Source organism: Lotus japonicus, chromosome 4 (genome assembly GCF_012489685.1).
Source record: "Lotus japonicus ecotype B-129 chromosome 4, LjGifu_v1.2".
In the NCBI taxonomy this organism is placed as follows: domain Eukaryota; kingdom Viridiplantae; phylum Streptophyta; class Magnoliopsida; order Fabales; family Fabaceae; genus Lotus; species Lotus japonicus.
In genome coordinates, this window is record NC_080044.1 from 212,659 (window position 1) to 232,260 (window position 19,602).

The 19,602-nt window shown below is 36.0% G+C and overlaps 2 protein-coding genes across 3 annotated transcripts; one reads left to right on the forward strand and one right to left on the reverse strand.

The window, feature by feature from the left end:
* Nucleotides 1–8,501: 8,501 nt before the first annotated feature.
* Nucleotides 8,502–9,852, reverse strand: LOC130714649 (uncharacterized). The gene is made up of 3 exons (XM_057564570.1): nucleotides 9,777–9,852; nucleotides 8,999–9,158; nucleotides 8,502–8,910 (listed from the first exon to the last, which is right to left on the reverse strand). The coding sequence occupies exons 2-3, from the start codon at nucleotides 9,149–9,151 to the stop codon at nucleotides 8,650–8,652; spliced, it is 414 nt and encodes a 137-aa protein (XP_057420553.1). The 5' UTR covers nucleotides 9,152–9,158; nucleotides 9,777–9,852; the 3' UTR covers nucleotides 8,502–8,649.
* A 330-nt stretch (nucleotides 9,853–10,182) lies between these two features.
* Nucleotides 10,183–14,371, forward strand: LOC130714648 (chloride channel protein CLC-c). 2 transcript variants are annotated; one of them, XM_057564568.1, is made up of 5 exons: nucleotides 10,183–10,597; nucleotides 10,947–11,147; nucleotides 11,611–11,788; nucleotides 11,889–13,553; nucleotides 13,813–14,371. In XM_057564568.1, the coding sequence occupies exons 1-5, from the start codon at nucleotides 10,389–10,391 to the stop codon at nucleotides 13,897–13,899; spliced, it is 2,340 nt and encodes a 779-aa protein (XP_057420551.1). In that variant the 5' UTR covers nucleotides 10,183–10,388; the 3' UTR covers nucleotides 13,900–14,371. The 2 variants fall into 2 exon arrangements, with proteins under 2 accessions (XP_057420551.1, XP_057420552.1); XM_057564569.1 differs by lacking the exon at nucleotides 10,183–10,597 and having other exon boundaries at nucleotides 11,007–11,147; nucleotides 11,606–11,788.
* Nucleotides 14,372–19,602: the final 5,231 nt, after the last annotated feature.

The following is a 19,602-nucleotide window of genomic DNA, read 5'->3' on the forward strand; positions in this document are numbered from 1 at the left end:
GATCACACATGTGTACTGCCCGAGGCTCAACTTCCATGACTACGTATATGACAAGGACATTTTCATAATGTACCATATGCTGAAGGGTGTCCGAATAGATCATGTGCACTTAGTTTATGATCACCTTATAAGTGTCCATGCCAACACTGCACATGCAATTCCATACGGCTATCTCATCACACGGTCTCTGAATGCAATGATGTCTCACCCCTTTCCAGGTTGGAGCCACTTCAATCCCCTGAGAACTGAGGTTATGAACAAGGATATCTTTCTGTGGAACGGTATCACAGTTCCTGATGATGACAACGAAGATGATGAAGATGCTGGTATGGATTCAGAGGATGGGGACGAGTAGGGTTGATGCTGATCTGTTCTGTTGTTGTTTTTAGTATAATTTTAAATTCTGGTCTGTAACTTAACAAGTGTTTGGACAAATTTATGTTTCATTTTCCTCTGGTGAGGCAATAGTCAACCAGATGGAAGCTAGCATTGCATGCCCTCAACAATGGTTTTATGTTAGGTTTCAATTTATGATTCTGTTTTGTGTGCTAAATTGCTTAATCATTTTGACTATGGTTTTATGATTTTACTTTCATTATAAGTGGTGGTTGTGGTTGTTATAAATTGATTTTTGCAGATAGTGGTTGAGTACTTGGAACTTGGAAGCAAAGTTACAGTTGGCTAAATTTATTTGATGATTTTTCCCAGTTTGATTATATGTACTTATTTTTTTTTTTAAATATAAACTACATACTTAGTTTATTAAATTAAAACGGGTAAAAAAGAAACATACTTAAGTACTGGTTCGTTGGTTGTTATGTTTAGTTAACCCTATATCCATCCTTGCCTGGGTTCTATTCCATGTTTCTGTTTTTTTTTTCGTTTTTATGACAAAAAAAAGAAAAAAAGCTTTGGACATCAGGACATGAGTTGAACCCAAGACTGTATAGTGTATAGATTTGGGTTACAAGAGTTTCCATTGAACTATAATATCCTATTCTATAATATACGTTTTACTATGTTTATAAATGAACCATAACATGAGCATTTATAATATACGTTTTATGCAAAAAAGGATGATGAAATAATACTATATATAACAAAATGTGTATGGAATTAAGCAATATTCTACACTGGTTCTGTGGTTGGGAACAACGCACATGTTGTTAAGGGCTAAGGTTTGAATCTAGCCTCAATCCTTTTTTACATTCTTTTCATTTTTAACAGCTAGCCTTAATTAACTTGCACAAATATTAAAACTTATAGGGTTCCAAACTTATAAAAGGAAGTTATTTAAAGGTAAAATATATATCCATAAACCAAAAATTGAAAAGAAAAAGTAAATTTTCAAGATTATTAACCTAAATTATAATAAATTTTCAACAACAATATTATCTGAACTATTTTTTTTATAGTTTATATATTGCAATCTTCTTTTAGATCCCTCAAATTTTTTCTTCAAGTTCCGCCACTGATGGTGAGACATTTTTAATTCATTACAAGGTAGAAAAATAAAATATGATTAATATTATTAAAAAAAGGTTCAGTTAGGATTTGAACCTTCTACCTTAAACTACAAACAAAATCACTTGGCCACTTAGACAACGCATGATCATTGTCTTCTTCCTCAACAGAATTCAATATAATAAATATTAATTGTTACACGGTGTTGTAACACACAATTCATCAAGCTCCTCCACTTCGCGGCTCACAAACAATGACTGCATCTTCGTTTCCTTCCTTCAATAGAAATCCTACCTAAATAGACCCTAATAAATGTGTCACCATCCAAAAAGGAAAAAGTTGCACTTTGTTCAAAGGCTGTGAATTAAATCCCACACCCACGTCTGTTCTGCAAGCCCTAGGGTTCGATGCCTAAATGACTCTCTTTCTTCTTCCTTCTTTCCAGACGCATGCAATGTAGTGGTGTCGATTATTCTCTTCAACACATTCCTAATGGGCATCACATATCCAAAGAGATATAAAATGCTGATTTTAGGGTTTCGTTTGAAACTTTTTTTCCCCAAATTTCCCTCCTACCATCAAACCTCGAACACCAATCTGAATGAGTCATGGCTCGCAAGGGAAAGAACCCTCGACGAAATCATCTCAGAAAGCGTCCATGGGGAATTGACGACAGTCAATCCGTGTCTGGTCCTTTGTTCAGTCCTAGGGTTGAAAGAGCCCTTCGAGCCAATGCTGGCAAAAAGGAGAAGCCTACGTCTTTAATAATACTATCCTCAAGGTATTTGTTATGTAATCGATAATGCGGTGCAAAAAAGGTTTATGATCTGATTAGTTTAGTTGTTCACATTTTTTGCAATACAAGTTCTGCTCAATGTTTTTTCAATTTAACATTTGAAATCCAAATTTTTTTAATGTTTTAATGTTTACAAGAAACCCACCTAACCAAAATTGTCTTTTATTTCCAGTAACCAAGAAACCGAGCTCCATACCAAACAAGTAGATGTATTATGCGATGAGTCTCCTACCATGAAAGACTGTCAAGAGAAGGATGCCAATGTGAATCAAGAAGATAAGGTCGAACAAGTTGCCTTTTTTGATTCTGTTTCTTTTGTTTATTGTTATCACGATACCATGTTTTGTTCAGTACAAAACAATAATTTTGTTTTTCTTCATGTCTTAATTCACAGTTCTCTGCTTTAGATGAAAAATTGGAAAAGGTTATTCTAGCAGTATGCATGCTTAGCCAGGCCCTTCATAGCCCTCAACAATATACTCAGTTGGCTTCATCATCTCCGTTGCCCCTTTGTGTTACTTCACCAAACAATTGCACAGTGTCTGAAAAAATGATTGCTACTGAAACGATCCTAAAAAAGTTTATGCAACCTGATGAAGAAGCTCCGAATGACAATGAAGAACGTGTAAGGGCCAAGGCAAAGGGATTGGTGAAGAAGCTTTTTAACCGACCTGCAATGGATGAAGACAATAACTTTGTACCTGGACATCGACCTATAGTATGCACCCCTCTTGTATCACCATTCTCGGTTCCAGATGTAAGTATTAATTCATCTGAATATTGTCATGAATTGATACATTTAAATTTTGCCTGATGAAGAATCTTTAGGTCCCTGCAATGAGATGTTTCCTTTTGCATTTCTACGATATATTGTGTGCTTAGCTTACATATCTTTTATAGCTTTAATTCAACAACAAAACATTAGTTTCATTAAACCCTAAAATGACAGTCATAATAAGTCCTCTATAACCTTTCCAAATATTTATGGAGCTTAAATTAAGGAATTTTAAAAATAACTCAAATTGGCTGATTGATTATGAGGTTTCTTAAAACTTAATTTTTAATTTTCCAGTGATCAAAAACTAATATGCTCTTGAAGCACTACTGGTAGAAATAATTAAGATACAGTGATGACAAAAATGAAATTAAAAGGATGAAGGGGAAAATAAATGATGATTAATGAATCTAGTTTGAAGTTTTAGGCTAGTTTGCATAAGTTAAGTTCTTTCAGGTTATGTCTTAGTTGCATGACTTTGTTGTCATTTTTATTGTGAAATATAATATTACTGCTTCATGTTACTGCTATATTTTGTTAGAGTCATTTTTTTCTAACCTGAACATTGTCATTAATTGATACACTTAAATCAGTTCATTAATTTACATTGTCATTCAACATTTTTTTATTAGTGGCTGCCTTCCATGTTTGGGAATACAAATGTGATGCATTTGAATCATCTTGAGGTTGCTATTGGAAATTACATCTTCAACCCAAAACATAAAACAGGGGCTCCACTGTAAGTTTAATACTATGTGGTTTGTGGTTGTATTTAGACCAACAACATTTGCATGCCCTTAATTATAGACTTTATATTTTTTCAAGGGAAGAAGAGATTGTGAAACTTGAATGCAGGGATGCTTATGCCCTTCGAAAGGATATGTTATGTCTTCAACCAAGAGGGAAGCTTCAGGATGAGGTGAGTTATAATCTAAAGATTATAAATGGTGATAAATTAGTTTAATCTGATTATATAGTTTGTCCAGATATTGACCTTACATGCCAACATACTTACACTGAAAGAGCGAGCAATGACCTTCTACCCATCTATATGGTTCATGCCTACTGCATTTTCCGTGAGTTTTTTTCATATATATGAAGAACCGATATTAGGTTTTGTTTATAGTGATTCATAACTAAAATTTGACATATTATTTGCACTGTTATCAAGCCAGCAATTTGTCCAGTCCTGGACCGTAGAATCAGCTGACATGATCGAGTTTTACCAGAAGGATTTTATGGGAAAAATCAACTATGTTACCAAGGTACAATGATGTTGTATGAAATTAATTAACAAAAATATCCATTACATGTAGTCTCAATGTTTGTTTTACTCTTGTAGATATACATTCCTATGAATGACATTGGCTGCCACTGGTATTTACTTGTTGTTGACTTTGTCAACAAGAACTTGGTGCTGCTTGACTCCTGCCCAGATCCACACAGGCTTGATTTTAGAGTGTTGGACATAAAGTACATGGTTAGTAAATAACTATCAACTACATTGTATTAGATACCAACATATTGTTAATATATTTACCTCTTTATATCACTCAATCATTGTCTCAGGCTCTTTTTATCGAAAGAATGTTAATGGATCAATCATTCTATGCAATGGGAATGGCAAGGCCTAAGGTATCGGAATTTAAGATTGTTATTCCAGAAGGGTTGAGCATGCAGAAGGATAAAACGTAAGTTAGATTTCAAGTGCTCCATCTCTGATTAAAAATGTTTACTTAGCTATAAAACTAACTTCTTGTTGTGCCTGTAGGAATGATTGTGGAATCTTTGTGGCTAAATGGATGTCACACCATGGATTCATTCACTACAAGATTGAGGTAAAAAAGAATTTCATACTTAAATATTTTATAAATTACTTGCTTCAAATTTTTAATTATTTATCGGTATTTACGCAGGTTGATGAAGGTTCCAGGTTGAGGCTAGCTCTGGACTTGACAATGAATCAATTTAACAACAAGTATGATGTCCTTACCAAAAAAGCTTTGACCTGCATGGACATATGCAAGGATGCAGCTGTGTCAACAACTTGAGATTTTTCATTACTTTCTGGGCACCTACTTTCTGACATTTAACTGCTTGATCGTGTGTTGAATCTTGTCCTGTTTCTGTTCTTGATCATTTTCGACTTTTTATCCCGGTTATTTTGTTTGGACAACTAAATATTGTGACTGCTGGTGGTTAAATGACTATAATTTTGCTATGTACTCTTTTTATATCTACTATTTCCTGTGAATGGTTGAACTAAATATTGCTATGCGTTATTGTCTAACCTTTCATTCATTTTAGAAAAAAAAAATTTTGAGTATCAAAATGTTTTCAAAGGAATTTAGGTGTCAGGTTATATTACTATTTCAGTCACAAAAAAAACTGTACTGTATCAAATAATTTTCCCGAAGCATTCATCATATAGTTCGCAAAATTAATTTTTTCCTCAAAATTTTCCCTTATTTTTTCCAAACATTTGATATTTCAAGTATGAAAATACAATGTTAGCGTATAATTTTTCTATAACGTATTTCCTTATAAATTTTCCATATATTTTCCACATTAACAATTGATATATTAATTATATTGTTGCATCAATTTTAATTTTAGCGTTTTATTTTACTATCAAGTATTTCCTCATAATTTTTCCATATATTTTTCACATTACTAATTGATAGGAAAATTTGTCTGATTAAAATTTATGAGGAAACGCCAAAATAAAACTTTAGCGTTTGAAATTAAAATTTTAGCGTTTACTACTTTTCCTATTGAATATTTCCCCAAAATATTCCGTTTATTTCTCAAATTAACAATTGATTTATTATTAATTATGCAGTTGAAAATTTAGCATAAATTAATTGACTTTTAGCATAAAATTTTTGCATAATTAAATTTTTAAAACAAAACAAGCATACATTACTTTTTTTTTTCTAACTAAATTAATTAATAAAAAATTAAAGCGATTATTTTATTATTTTTCCAAACATGCTTATTTTTTATTTTATGAAAATCAAAAAATATTATTCTCCTCATTAACAAAATACACACACTCACAAATTGGTCCTCTGGTATTGGGAAATCAAAAACAAAACCTAGCCCCTTTCTTCCCAAAACGCATCAGCCACCCTAATCATCACTGCATTGGAAACCATCAAGGTATTCAATTTTCTCTTAAGCACTCTGCCAAATGGCTGCTGACACGAGAATTGAAACCATACTCGAGCATCTCAACCGGTGCAATATCAACACACGATGCCTTACCCCTTGAATATATGAAGAGATTTCCACAACCACTGCAAAGGTTTTTCGACACCTGCGGAATTTCAAGGTACACACCATTTTTTTCCATTTTTTTTTTCTCAAATTAGAAGTTAGTGTTTTAATTTTCTTCATCTATCATCATGTCGATTGCTTTCTTTGTGGTTTCGGTTAGAATCTTGTAAGCGTTTTGTCAATTACTCAATTTAGAAATTAGGGCTTTATTTCTCGTTTTCTATCATGAAGTATAATGCTTTCTGTGTGATTTGGATTACAAACGATTATGGGTATTGTCAATTGTTCTTATACTCTATTTATAATAGATTAGGGCTATAATCTTCAAAACTGCTTCATCTTCGAGTTCAACCTGTTTGATGTTTTATGAGTTTGGTGGTTTCGTTTATTTAACATTGTTATTATTAACATGTTTGAGTAGTTTGTAATGAGGAAACCTGTTTTATGTGTGTTATATTCACAAAAACCAGTATATGTATGTTTTTCAATGTTTACCCCTTTTCAGAGTTTTTTTCCCAAATAAATCATAATTGCTTCCTATTAATGCTTCTAATATATGAATATAGATGGCGGTTTTTTGTGAATTATCTACATTTTCTGATCCCTTGTAAATTCTCACATTTCTGATTCCAGGCTCAAATGGCAAATAGACCCATCTGCAAGCCATATTTTATTGACACTCATGACTTATTGGAGTGGAACATACCAGGCGCCAAACGTATTCATTCTAGTTCGCTTATGCACATAAATTATGCTGCTGCTGAGGAAACCATCTTTCCAGAGCTTGTGAGAGAATTCTGGGGCGGTGCCCGGTTCGATGAAACATGTACTTTGAAAGGGCAGGTTCTGGACTATGATTTGTCATTTGACATTGACAGAATCTCCGATCTTCTTCAAATCCCAACTGGAGGGGAAATATATGATAAGGACTGGAAACGTGGGAAGGACATGGATGATATTCGCCAAACTGTGTATGGCGCGCAGGAAATCTCCAATGCAAATGCCACCCGCGTCATATATCTGACCCCTGCTGCCAGCCTTGTTTTCCTTATGGCTGTCAACGTCTTCTGTCTAAGGGTATCTCAACATAACTATATCACAGATCTGGATGTGTTCATCATTTATCACATCTTGAAGAAAATTAAGCTAGACCCTGTTAATCTCGTCCACCAACATTTAAGGCGTGTCCAAGCAAATAACTCCATGGGCATTCCTTATGGATTTCTGATAACTCTATACCTGCGGTATATGGAACCGATGCGCTTTGCTGGGTGGAACCAATTTGCTCGACAAGAAGCACGGCAGATGTCATCTGCCTTTCTTGAATGCAGAGGTGTTGGCACTGAGGAGCGCCCAGAGTCTGAAAGGGATGCAGATGATGATGATGATGATGATGATGATGATGATGATGATGATGATGATGATTTTGCATTGGATGCTGCTGCTGCAAATGCTGAAGATGATCATGATGGTGCTGGAGATGCTGAAGATGAACATGTTGATCCAGATGATAACAGTGGGGACAGTGAAAGCACATCCAGCGTTGTTAATTTATCTGACACTACTTCAACCTCTGGTAGTCCTTCTTCATGTCTCAGTACAAGGAAGAGGAAGAGAATTTTTCCTGGATCACCTTCTCAACCAAATTAAGTTTATTTCTGTTGTTATCATTATGACTATGACAATTTTATGGCTAATTATGCCATGGTTTGTAATTTTTGGGCATTGCTGACAATCTTTTTGGGCCTTTATGACAAATTTCGGTTTGATTTGCATTTTGTTAAGATTGGAAAATGTTTTAATGGCTGATTTTACATCTTTAAGTTCTTTACTTGTGAAATGCTTATCCTTATTGATATGTATGGGGTCATACAGATACAACTCACCACATGCTATTGTCCTATAAAAACAGAGCAAAGGTTAGGATTTTTTTGAAGTTTTTGGGTAGACTCGCTCACTCATAGACATAGGAAATGGGCCTGGCCCAAGTTCTTTTTTTTCGGTTTAGTTTTCATTCCACTTCATTTCACTGCATCCAGGTTTTCTGTTTAAGATTCAAGATTAACTGTGGAGATAAGATAAATCTTTTTCCATGAAGCTTGTGAAAAATTGTACCATGTTTTCATTCATTGCTGAAGATGAATAACCTTTCCATGAAGTTTCATTTACATCTAGGGCTAACAATGATAAACATATAACTTTAGCAATGTACTTATAACCACAAAAATGTACTTAACTTATAACCACCAAAATGTACTTAAGCACCAAAATGCTAAAATTTAGCATAATCCACACTTAGTCTAATACAAGAATTCGAAGACAATAAACACAACAATTACAACTTCAAAATAACAAGCAATAACGTAATTAGGACCACCACAAGAATTCCAAAAACTACGGTCAACAACATTTGGTCCCTGGACTTCATTCCATCCACCAGTTTTTTAATTTTGGCATCTTCATTCTCATGGCCACTATTCTCTTCTTCTTCAGCTACTGGATTAACAAAACATGTACTCGCTTGATTCCTTGGTTGTCTACTAGTTCGTTGTTGGATGCGTCGAGGAGGATCAACCCAGACAAAATAGTCACACTTCTGTAAAAATGAAGAAAGAAAAGAAAAAATATGTGATTCAAACAACTTGAATCAAGAATTCGTGTTAGCAACCAGAAACGATGATTACCATTGCAGGACAATTATAGAAACGACGTCCATAGTTAAATTCTGTCCAGGATGTCCTAAACGAAGCTAACAGACCACATTTGCATAACCTTTCATAATCAACATGACTACAAGATCCTGGGGAGCTATGTGATTGGGATGTCATGATCTTCATGTAACACCTACTAAAAATATGATACCACACATAAGTTATAGCATGCCAATAATATGCATTTTCAGATTAAAATTTTAGAATTTAAAAATCCAAAACACCCAATTCGATAAATTATAAACCCTAATTTCCCAATTTCGCAAATCTGGGTACAATCAGCCCCAATTTGTACGCATTCGACAAATCATGACTTATGCTTTACCAATAATGATCCAATTCAACCCTACCGTCTCTAATTTTTCATCTCAACAAATTAGGGTTCCATTAAATCCCAAATGTTCCCCAATTGACAAATTGGGGTTTCGGATAACAGTAAAATCAGCCCCAATTTGTACGCATTGGACAAATCGTGACTTATGCTTTACCAATAACGATCCAATTCAACCCTACCATTTCTAATTTGTCATCTAAAAAAATTAGGGTTCCAATAAATCCCAAATGTTCCCCAACCGACAAATTAGGGTTTCGGATAACAGTAAAATTAGGGTTCAAATGTCTCTAAAAATGACAATCAACACCAACATAATATGGAAGCTACTACTAATCAAACGGAGACGAACGAGACATCTCACATATACTAACTGACAACACTCAAACTGTCTAACAAAGAAAACAAAAGTAATCTTACCTTAACTCAGCGAACGAATGAGGAGGAAATAAGATGAAGAAGAGAACAGAAGTGGAGGATCGAGTCAGCTCGCTAATGGTTCACAGCCATGCTCATCTTCTCCGTGCTCGCGAGTTGATTCCAGAAGCAAATGGTAAAAATGTTTTTAACTGAGGCAACCTCAATTTTACTAGGGTCATGTATTAAATAGTAAAATAAAATTGGGGCTATTTCACAATTAATGAAAGTATAAGGATATATTAAAACACTATGTAAGTTCAGATCATGTGCTTAAATACTAGTGGTCAGTCAAATTCCTGTATCTACCCATGTTGAAAAATGCGGGCACCACAGCAAACACCTAAAAAAATATAAAAAGTTGAACTGTTTAACGAAATCTACGTGAGATGGGCACATTCCTCGCTCAAAATAGAAATAGAATCAGTGCGGCCATTATTTTTATGAATAAGAATTTGTCACCTGGCCTTAAAAAAACCAAAGAGATTTTGGATGGCTTAATTTGTTTCATCAAAGTTCATAGATTTGAATGTTGAACAAGAATTTTCATCGATACGCTAATTAAAAGAGAAACAAGGTTGATGATTGTTTTGGATGAATTGAAATAATTAGTTTATGGTGATGGATCACGAGAGGGACCTGGAGACAGAGGGGTTGATGGCGATGGGGAACGATGGCAGAGAAGATAGGACAGAAAGGGAGGGGCTGAGCCTGAGCCTGAGCCTCAGAGATCCTCTGCTTGTCAAGAATAACAGGATGAACACCACTTCCCAACTTGCCATTGTCGGAGCCAATGTTTGTCCTATTGAAAGTCTTGACTACGAGTACCTAATTCTCGTCCTTCCTCTTTTTCATGTATCAAATGATATTTTTATCAATTTTCACCGATTTGTTTTTCAATGTTCATGCACAACAAGTGCAGCAATTTGCAGATTTATGATCCACATCCACCAGATAGTGATTATTTTCATGATTGATTAATACATCAATGTAGGATTGGGTGTGTTTGTGACTGTGAGTGGTAGATAAATTCATATTCCCTTAATCTCTAATGGATCATGTTCAAGTTTTGTGATCTGAATCATGCGAAATGAATATATAGTTAACAAAAATATTGATTGTCATGAATTAATTAATTTGTTGAATTGAATGTACGTATATAATAATTTGCAGGATCATTGAGAATGATCTTTTCAAGCAAGACTGGAGATCTAGAGCAAAGCCTGAGATAGGGCAGTATATTATCCTAAAGTGGACCTTTGCACTTCTTATTGGTTTAGGCACCGGGCTTGTTGCTTTTTTTAATAACATTGGAGTTGAGAATATTGCTGGTTTCAAGCTTCTACTCACCAACAATCTCATGCTCGAGCAAAAGTATGGACATTCTTATCAATCATGCTTTGCTTTATTATATATATCTTTTATAATTCTGATTTACTTTGAGTAATGATACTTGTTACGAATTGTAGCATTAGTTAGAACCACTATGTGGCTTTCTATTATTTCTCAAAATAATCTTTTTTGGTTATAATGTTCTGGAATTTTCCCAATTTGAAATACTTATGTGTATTCTTGTGTTTTCTTGCCTAAAGAATCTGTAATAAGTAGCATTACTCATTTACTTTTATAATTGCAGCAGCATTATCATTCTCAATACTTAATTTGTGTTCATTTCATACTCCTACATAAATAATAATCCTGGGAGTTTTGCTGATCTTTTCATTGTTTCATCGTAAACCGCATAAAATTCATGCATTTTTAAATCCAAATAGAAAATTTTCCAAAATGAAATTGATGATTTTGGAATAACTAAGCAACGATTTTGACTGCAGAACAGGTATAAGCAGGCCTTTGCGGTGTATGTTGGCTGTAACATGGTTTTAGCCATTGCTGCTGGAGTCCTCTGTGCCTACATATCCCCTGCAGCAGCCGGGTCTGGCATACCTGAGGTCAAGGCATACCTCAACGGTGTAGATGCTCCTTCTATATTGGCCCCTAGTACCCTCTTTGTAAAGGTTAGTTTAGTTACCTGTGGAGCACGCTTTTCTTTTTGAAAATCTAATCTTTGACATTGACTATAGGTAAATATGCAAATAAATGGTTTGATCTTTTCAGATATTCGGTTCAATTTTCGGGGTTGCGGCTGGTTTTACTGTGGGCAAGGAAGGACCTATGGTACACACTGGTGCTTGCATAGGTAATTTACTTGGACAAGGTGGTTCTCGAAAATATGGACTGACCTGGAAATGGCTGAGACATTTTAAAAATGACCGCGACCGAAGGGATTTGGTGACCTGCGGTGCAGCTGCGGGCGTTGCCGGTGCCTTCCGTGCCCCAGTTGGTGGTGTCCTTTTTGCACTTGAAGAAGCAGCTTCTTGGTGGAGGAGTGCTCTTCTTTGGCGAACATTTTTCACTACAGCTGTGGTAGCTGTAGTGCTAAGAGGTTTCATTGGATTTTGCCGTGCTGGAAAATGTGGTCTTTTTGGGGAAGGAGGTTTGATCATGTTTGATGTTAATTCAGTAACGCCTGCATACAGCATACCTGACCTCTTGGTAGTTATATTACTTGGAGTAATTGGAGGTCTTCTTGGAAGTCTCTACAATTACCTTGTCGATAAGGTCCTTCGCACTTATGCCATCATAAATGAGAAAGGCCCAATTTGCAAAGTTTTACTTGTCATGGTTATCTCCTTATTGACCTCTTGCTGTTCATTTGGACTTCCATGGCTATCAAAGTGCATCCCTTGTCCTCCTCATTTGGGGGATGATCAGTGCCCAACTGGAGGTCGCTCTGGACACTACAAGAATTTTCAGTGTCCACCTAATCACTACAATGACCTTGCTTCTCTTTTTTTCACTACTAACGACGATGCTATTCGCAACCTGTTTGTTGCTGGCTCTGACAAGAGATTTCTGCTCTCTAGTCTTGTGATTTTCTTTGTGGCCATATACTTTCTTGGAATCATCACTTATGGCATTGCTATTCCCTCTGGCCTCTTTATTCCAGTCATACTTGCTGGGGCTTCTTATGGCCGCGTTGCCGGAAGTCTTTTAAGTCCGTTTAGTGTTCTTGATGTGGGTTTGTTTGCTCTCCTTGGCGCTGCATCCTTCCTTGGTGGCACCATGAGAATGACTGTTTCACTTTGTGTCATACTTCTTGAACTTACTAATAACCTGCTCATGCTCCCTTTAGTCATGTTGGTTCTCCTTATTTCAAAGTCTGTGGCTGATTGTTTTAACAAAGGTGTTTATGATCAGATTGTGGAAATGAAGGGGTTGCCTTATATGGAAGCACATGCAGAACCATATCTGAGGCAACTAGTTGCAAGTGATGTTGTTTCAGGTCCCTTGTTTACATTTTCTGGGATTGAAAAAGTGGGGAATATTGTGCATACTTTAAAGGTCACACGACATAATGGATTTCCTGTAATTGATGAGCCTCCTGTGTCAGATGCTCCTGAGTTGTGTGGGTTGGTTTTGAGGTCTCATCTGCTCGTGCTTCTTAAACACAAGACATTTACAAAGCAAAGGATGATCATGAATGACAATGGACCCTCCAAGTTAAAGGCACATGATTTTGCAAAGCCAGGTTCAGGCAAGGGGATCGAGGTGGATGATTTAGACATTTCTGTGGAGGAGATGGAAATGTATGTTGATCTCCATCCCATTACTAACAGGTCACCATATACAGTTGTTGAAACAATGTCTCTAGCTAAAGCTGCTCTTCTTTTCCGCGACCTTGCCCTCAGGCACTTGTTAGTGGTTCCAAAGACACCAGGAGTGAGTCTCTTCTCTCCTCTTCTTCTCTCTCACCATGTGTGTGTGTGTGTGTGTTGGCAATTCTTTGAAGCAAAACATTGATGATGTTTTTCGTGTTTGATATATTATTCATGATCCCAAGTAGACTACAAATAATTATAAATGTAACCTCAGGTTTTAAAATTTCAAATGAATATGCAGTAGTCATATAGGAAATGATGTTCTAATCAATTTGAACACTGCCTTGGATTAACGTTTCTACTTATTTATGATTGTGCAGAGGCCTCCGATTGTGGGGATCCTAACAAGGCACGATTTCATGCCTGAGCATGTTTTGGGATTATACCCTCACTGCAGCTCAAGCTAGAAGTGGTATCAAGCAGATATTATGGTGACATCAAATCCTATCCACTACTGTAAAGTAAAATGGAGTGCCTTTTAATTTGTTACCTGTACTAGTCAATATCTTCACCAGAATCACCTTTTGAAACTTGTATTTCATCTTCTTCCATTTCTTCTTATCTTTTACAAGATGCTTGCAGAATTCGAATCTTTCGGCAGGGAAAAAACTTAATCAAGTTGTGACAGATATGAAAAATGTCACACACACTTAGATAGGTATCTGTACGTGTACAATTTTTATTTTTATAACATGGAGTTTTATCTTGTCCTTTTTATTCATGTACTCTTAAGAGGGATGCTATTAGACCAAATTTACTCACGAATTGAGTGATATGAGTTTTTTACTTTAGGAATTGATTACCATGCATGGGAGAAGTGGTTTTGTGGTTCTTTAATACAAATAGAAATACATTCTCTGTGAGGTATATATTTTCAATTTTGTAACTCTGAATTTCATGATTGAATTGTTTTGAAGTTAAATTGTTATATTCTCCTACTTCATCTCTACACACTAAATGGAAAAAGAATTAAATTCTTTTTACCTACATTGGGGGATTTGTCACGGAATTTGCAATAGGATAAATCATTTGTGTAATGGTTGAAGTTAGTTTCGGAATAGGAAAAAAAACAACTCATCATTTTAAATATATAGCGATGGTTTCATTGTGCGTTGTTGAAGAGCGGGAGACAATTTAAAGACTACCATTTCTACAAATGTGTTTAAAATTAATTATATCAAGCTCGAACCCTGAAGATGGACTAATTTACTAACCACTAAAAAAACATTTATCTATAAAAAATCATATTATTATTAAATTAAAGCTAAATAATTAAATATTACCTTCAAATACAATCATTTTTTAGTTTTAAACTCGCTCTATCAATCACATGCCTTCACTTTTTTATCAAAAGACAATCACATGTCCACTACCTATATAACATGGTTTAGGGAAACTCAAATAAATTATAGATTAAATTTGCCAGTATTTTACATGCTTTTTTTTACTATTCAATTGTCTATTATCATAATTTTATTTGTGTTTGATCTACTTGAAATTAAAAGACATCACGAGTTCGTTCGTTTACGGTTATACAAAATGAAGTTAATTAAAATTAGGTTTGACAAAATATAGAATTAGTTTTTTTTTAAGTAGACTGGATATAAATTAAATGCCAACCGGCACCTGAGTCATTACATCATAAATAATCATTGGAAAAGCGGCTACAGGAACCTCTTCTGGCCATACTAAATTAGCATAGGTTTCAGCATTCCTAGCAAAAAAACCAGCAACAGTGTTACCCGTGCGTCTAACAAAAGAAAGAGATACAACATCAAAAGCAGTAAATAACAAACGACAATCCTGAAGAATGGAGCTCAAATATGATCACTCGACCTCCTTTGCTTTCCAAGACTTGAAAAGGTTAGACAATCTGTTTCCAAGCAAATCCGGCGAAATCCTAGATCAATAGCCAATTGCATTATCCATCTCATGCTCATCGCCTCCGCCAAAAGTGGTAAATACTAGAGATAGGAAAAGAGCAAGTTGTTGCCATGACATCTCCTTCACTATTCCTTGCTACCATCCCCATACCACCAAGTCCACCCTAAAGAAAAGAAGCACCAAAATTACATTTTATGATACATGGAGTGGGCTTCTTCCATCGCGCGGGCAAGGCTGCCATATGCGCTCGAGCTCGATCACGAACAAGGACCTTCTCCATCAAGCTTCTAGCACGTCGAAGAACCCTCGCCACCACGAGATCATGTTGCTGAAAACATGTGTGGTTCCTTGCCTCCCATATAGCATAAACAGTGGACTAAACCGTGACCAGCACCTCGTCATCACCTACCGTCATCACTGCGAGTCAGAATGCCAGAAAGGAAGTGAAGGAATCCACGTGGATTGCAAGATGGGACGCAAACCAGATTTGTTTTGCTGTTGGACAGTATATGAATTTGTGTTTTAGAATGAGTTTTAAAAGCAAGTTCAAAAATGAATGTTGTTCAAATAGAATAAATATGAAAATACTTTTATAGATAAAACTAATAAAATAGATATAATAGTTGAAAGTGATAAAAAAAAACCAAGAAGGGTTGGTCTAATAGTAGGGAAGCTAGATCCCTGTAAGGGTGAAGTCACAAGATCGTACCCGAGAAAGTCATTTGTTTAGGATTTAGGGTGCGACATAATTACCCTAAACCCAACACTTAACCATATCAGAAGTGCGATATTAACCATTCAGAAGCAACATCAGATTTCGTTGTTCTTGAAAGTCGTGAAGTTCCTTCACGACTCTGGCAACCACAGCGGAAAAGGAAGGACTCCTTCCCGTCGAAGCAAAGCGAGTTCGTGGCCCTTCAGATGTGGTACGTTAGTGCGCAAGGAAGTTCAGCCCCTAAAGAAGGAGTATGAAGAATGATAGTAGTCCGTCAATCTCCAAAGCCTTGAGCAGTAGCATCGTTCCCTACTATGCCAAGAACGAATACAAACAAAACTCTTGTACTCCATAAGAAATCTGTGAAAAATAGTCCAAGGTCTCCTCAAAACCAACACATCTCAGGCTAGATATCAGACATCTCACCCTTTTTTCCAGAGGCGTTTTCTGGTTGATACCCTTGAGGATGCGCCACAGATACACCATTGACAAGGGACAATATTAAGTTTCCATAGCTTATACCATACTTGATTGTTTTTATCCAGTGGTCCAAATGGTGAGTCCTCGTTTCCCCATTCCTTGATTCACATGTAAGCTGATTTCACAATTAAATTGTCATGAGGAGAAGCATTCCAAATCAACGAGTCATCCTCTAAAAGATCAAATAGAAGAATTTGTAAGACTTGCTCAGGTTCAAATGAAAAAAAAAGGTAATTAACAAGAGGGACTCTCCAAGTCACATGTTCCCTATCAACAAGGCCAAAGACAAAATTAGAATTACAATTCGAAGGCTTAGGAAACCACACTTGGAAACCATTTTTATTGGACAACCAATTGTCCTCCCATATACAGATGTACATCCATTTTCAATCCTCCAAAAACTCCCTTTATGAACCACCCAACTAGCTTGATGAATTCTCCTCCAAGTATAGCTAGAAGAATGACTCGAAGCCGCATGAACGGATTAAATTCTAGGAAAATATTGGGATATCAAACAATGAGCCATAAGAAAATCCGGACATTGGGAGACCCTCCACCCCTACTTAGCCAAGAGGGCATCGTGAAAGGCTTTGAAGGAGCATTCATCAAGCTTGCTTCCCCACCCAAACAATTGATCCAATGAATATTTCTTTCCCTCTGCTTGCTTCCCCACCAAAACTTAGTGATTATGATCTCAATGTGATTACATTAGTCAACTTCGTTATATGAGTAGGGATCGCTTGGGCCACGTATTTGATTAGCATTTCCTTTCCAACAAAATATATGAACCTCTTATTCCAACCCTTCAGCTTCTTCCACACCTTATCCTACACAAATTTAAAGATTTATTGTTCGGACCTCCCAACAAAGGTAGGCAACCTGAGATACTTGAATGACTCTCAACGATCATAATTTGACGACGACCATGTAGAGCATTTATTCTATCTCCTAACACATTTTGACTAAAATAGAGTTCGAACTTAACATATTAATGAGTTGACCTGAAACTTGTTGGTACTCAAAAAAAGTGTTGTGCAATACCTTCACCTTTTGTTGTTTGCCCTAAAGAATACAATTCCCCCATCCACAAATAAGAGATGAGAGATTTGTGGAGCCTATCTAGTAATACAGATGTTGTGGAAGACATTCATTTCCTATGCCTACAAAATAAGATTAAAGAAAACCTCTGCACACAAAATAAATAGATAAGGTGAAAGAGGAACCTAGCATCATTAAATGAACTTAGCAAACGACGTGCACTTCATAATTAAACGAACCATCTACAAAGGGAAACCCACATAACCAAGAAGCGCCTGCAAAAAAAACTCCACCCAGTGTGATCATACGCATTTACCATATCCAACTTCAATCCCACACAGGGCCGGTCCCGACATTTTGGAGGCCCTGGGTTAATAATAAAAATGGACCCCTAAATTTTTTTTGGAGAAAGTTTAATAGGTACACTAAACCAAAAAAAGGCCTTTTACAGCGCTTTGGACCTCTAGCCGCTGTAAAATAATATACAGCAGTACAAAGCGCTGTAAAAGATGGACTTTTTAAAGCGCTTTTTTAAAGAAAAACGCTGTAAAAAGTATTCGAATTTTTTTTTGAGGCCCCTTCTTTTTGGAGGCCCTGGGCTGTGGGCCTGCTTGCACAGGCCCAGGGCCGGCCCTGATCCCACACACCCCTGCTTCTCGTACTTCGCCTTCCACATATAGTGGAAAATGTCAAAAGCGATCGATGCATTATTTGTAATCAACCTCCCCGAGACAAAGGCGCTTTGAAAGGGGCCAATGATATGAGGATGAATCTGCTTAAACATATTAGCTAATGTCTTGGTAATAATTTTGAACATGACGTTGCAAAAAAAAGATCTAATGTCACATGTATGCTTGGTCTTCTTGATTTTTAGGACTAGACACAAGAATGTCTCATTATATCAATGAGATTAAACTTTCATAAGAACTGAAATTGTATAAAGTATAATGAGGTTGGAAATGGATTACTCAAAGTAATTTTATTGAATAGTGTGAACCTGTGATGGGATTGATTTCGCCTTGTTCCGACCGACTCCTATGCCACCAAACTTGAGGGCATCTTAGTCGACCAAAAGGCATGAACATAAACATACATCATAAGGTTGGACTAAATGACTCCCGAAGAAACATTTTGCTCGGTCAATGGCCACTTGGTCATCTAAAGATTGAGACATAATGAACTAAGGCAAGACGACCAAAGACCATCTGCCGCTCGAAAGTCTAACTTACAGGGCTTCCTTCACACTTGTAGAGACAACGACCACAAGCTGTGACCAATATATACATGTTTTATCATTCATTTACCTAACATGTTATTCATTCATAGCATTTATACCTGAGTTCTTACTGAGTCTCTAGATTCTTTTTCAACACTTACATTAACTTGAGCGTCGAAGTGTCTTCTACCGGTACCCCCCATTCACAATGGAACTTGGAGCTCCCCTATGACCTCAGGGACAACACCCGCATCATTCCAACGTGATCCACCGTCGCGGCCTTGAGAGACTCCACTCGGATTCTCAAGACTAAACACGCCCATATCCTTGAATTGTTTAAAAGTTAAACGCTGAATAGAAATTCATTAATAAAATGTTATTTTATTATTACTAATAAGATAACGAGAAGGCTATTCATGTCATTCTCGCACTTACTCCCACCTTCTTAATATGTCCCATTTATGTTTATAGAATGTACAAAAAAATTAATTCCACACCACATTTAAGATTGTTGAATACAAATTATATATTCTGCAATAAAAAATGTGGGACATTGAAAAGAGAATGGTAAGAATAGCTTCACGGATGACATGAGCTTGTTTGATTGCAATATTTTCTATTTTTAAAATTTGTGATGTAAAGACTAAAAACTTAAATAGAAAACATATCTTATCTAATCTATATAAATTTATTGTGGTATTTCAGTTTCCAAAAACAGAAAATATTTAATTGTTATCAAACAAATCCATAATAGTTTTGCGCGAGAGATAAAGTAGT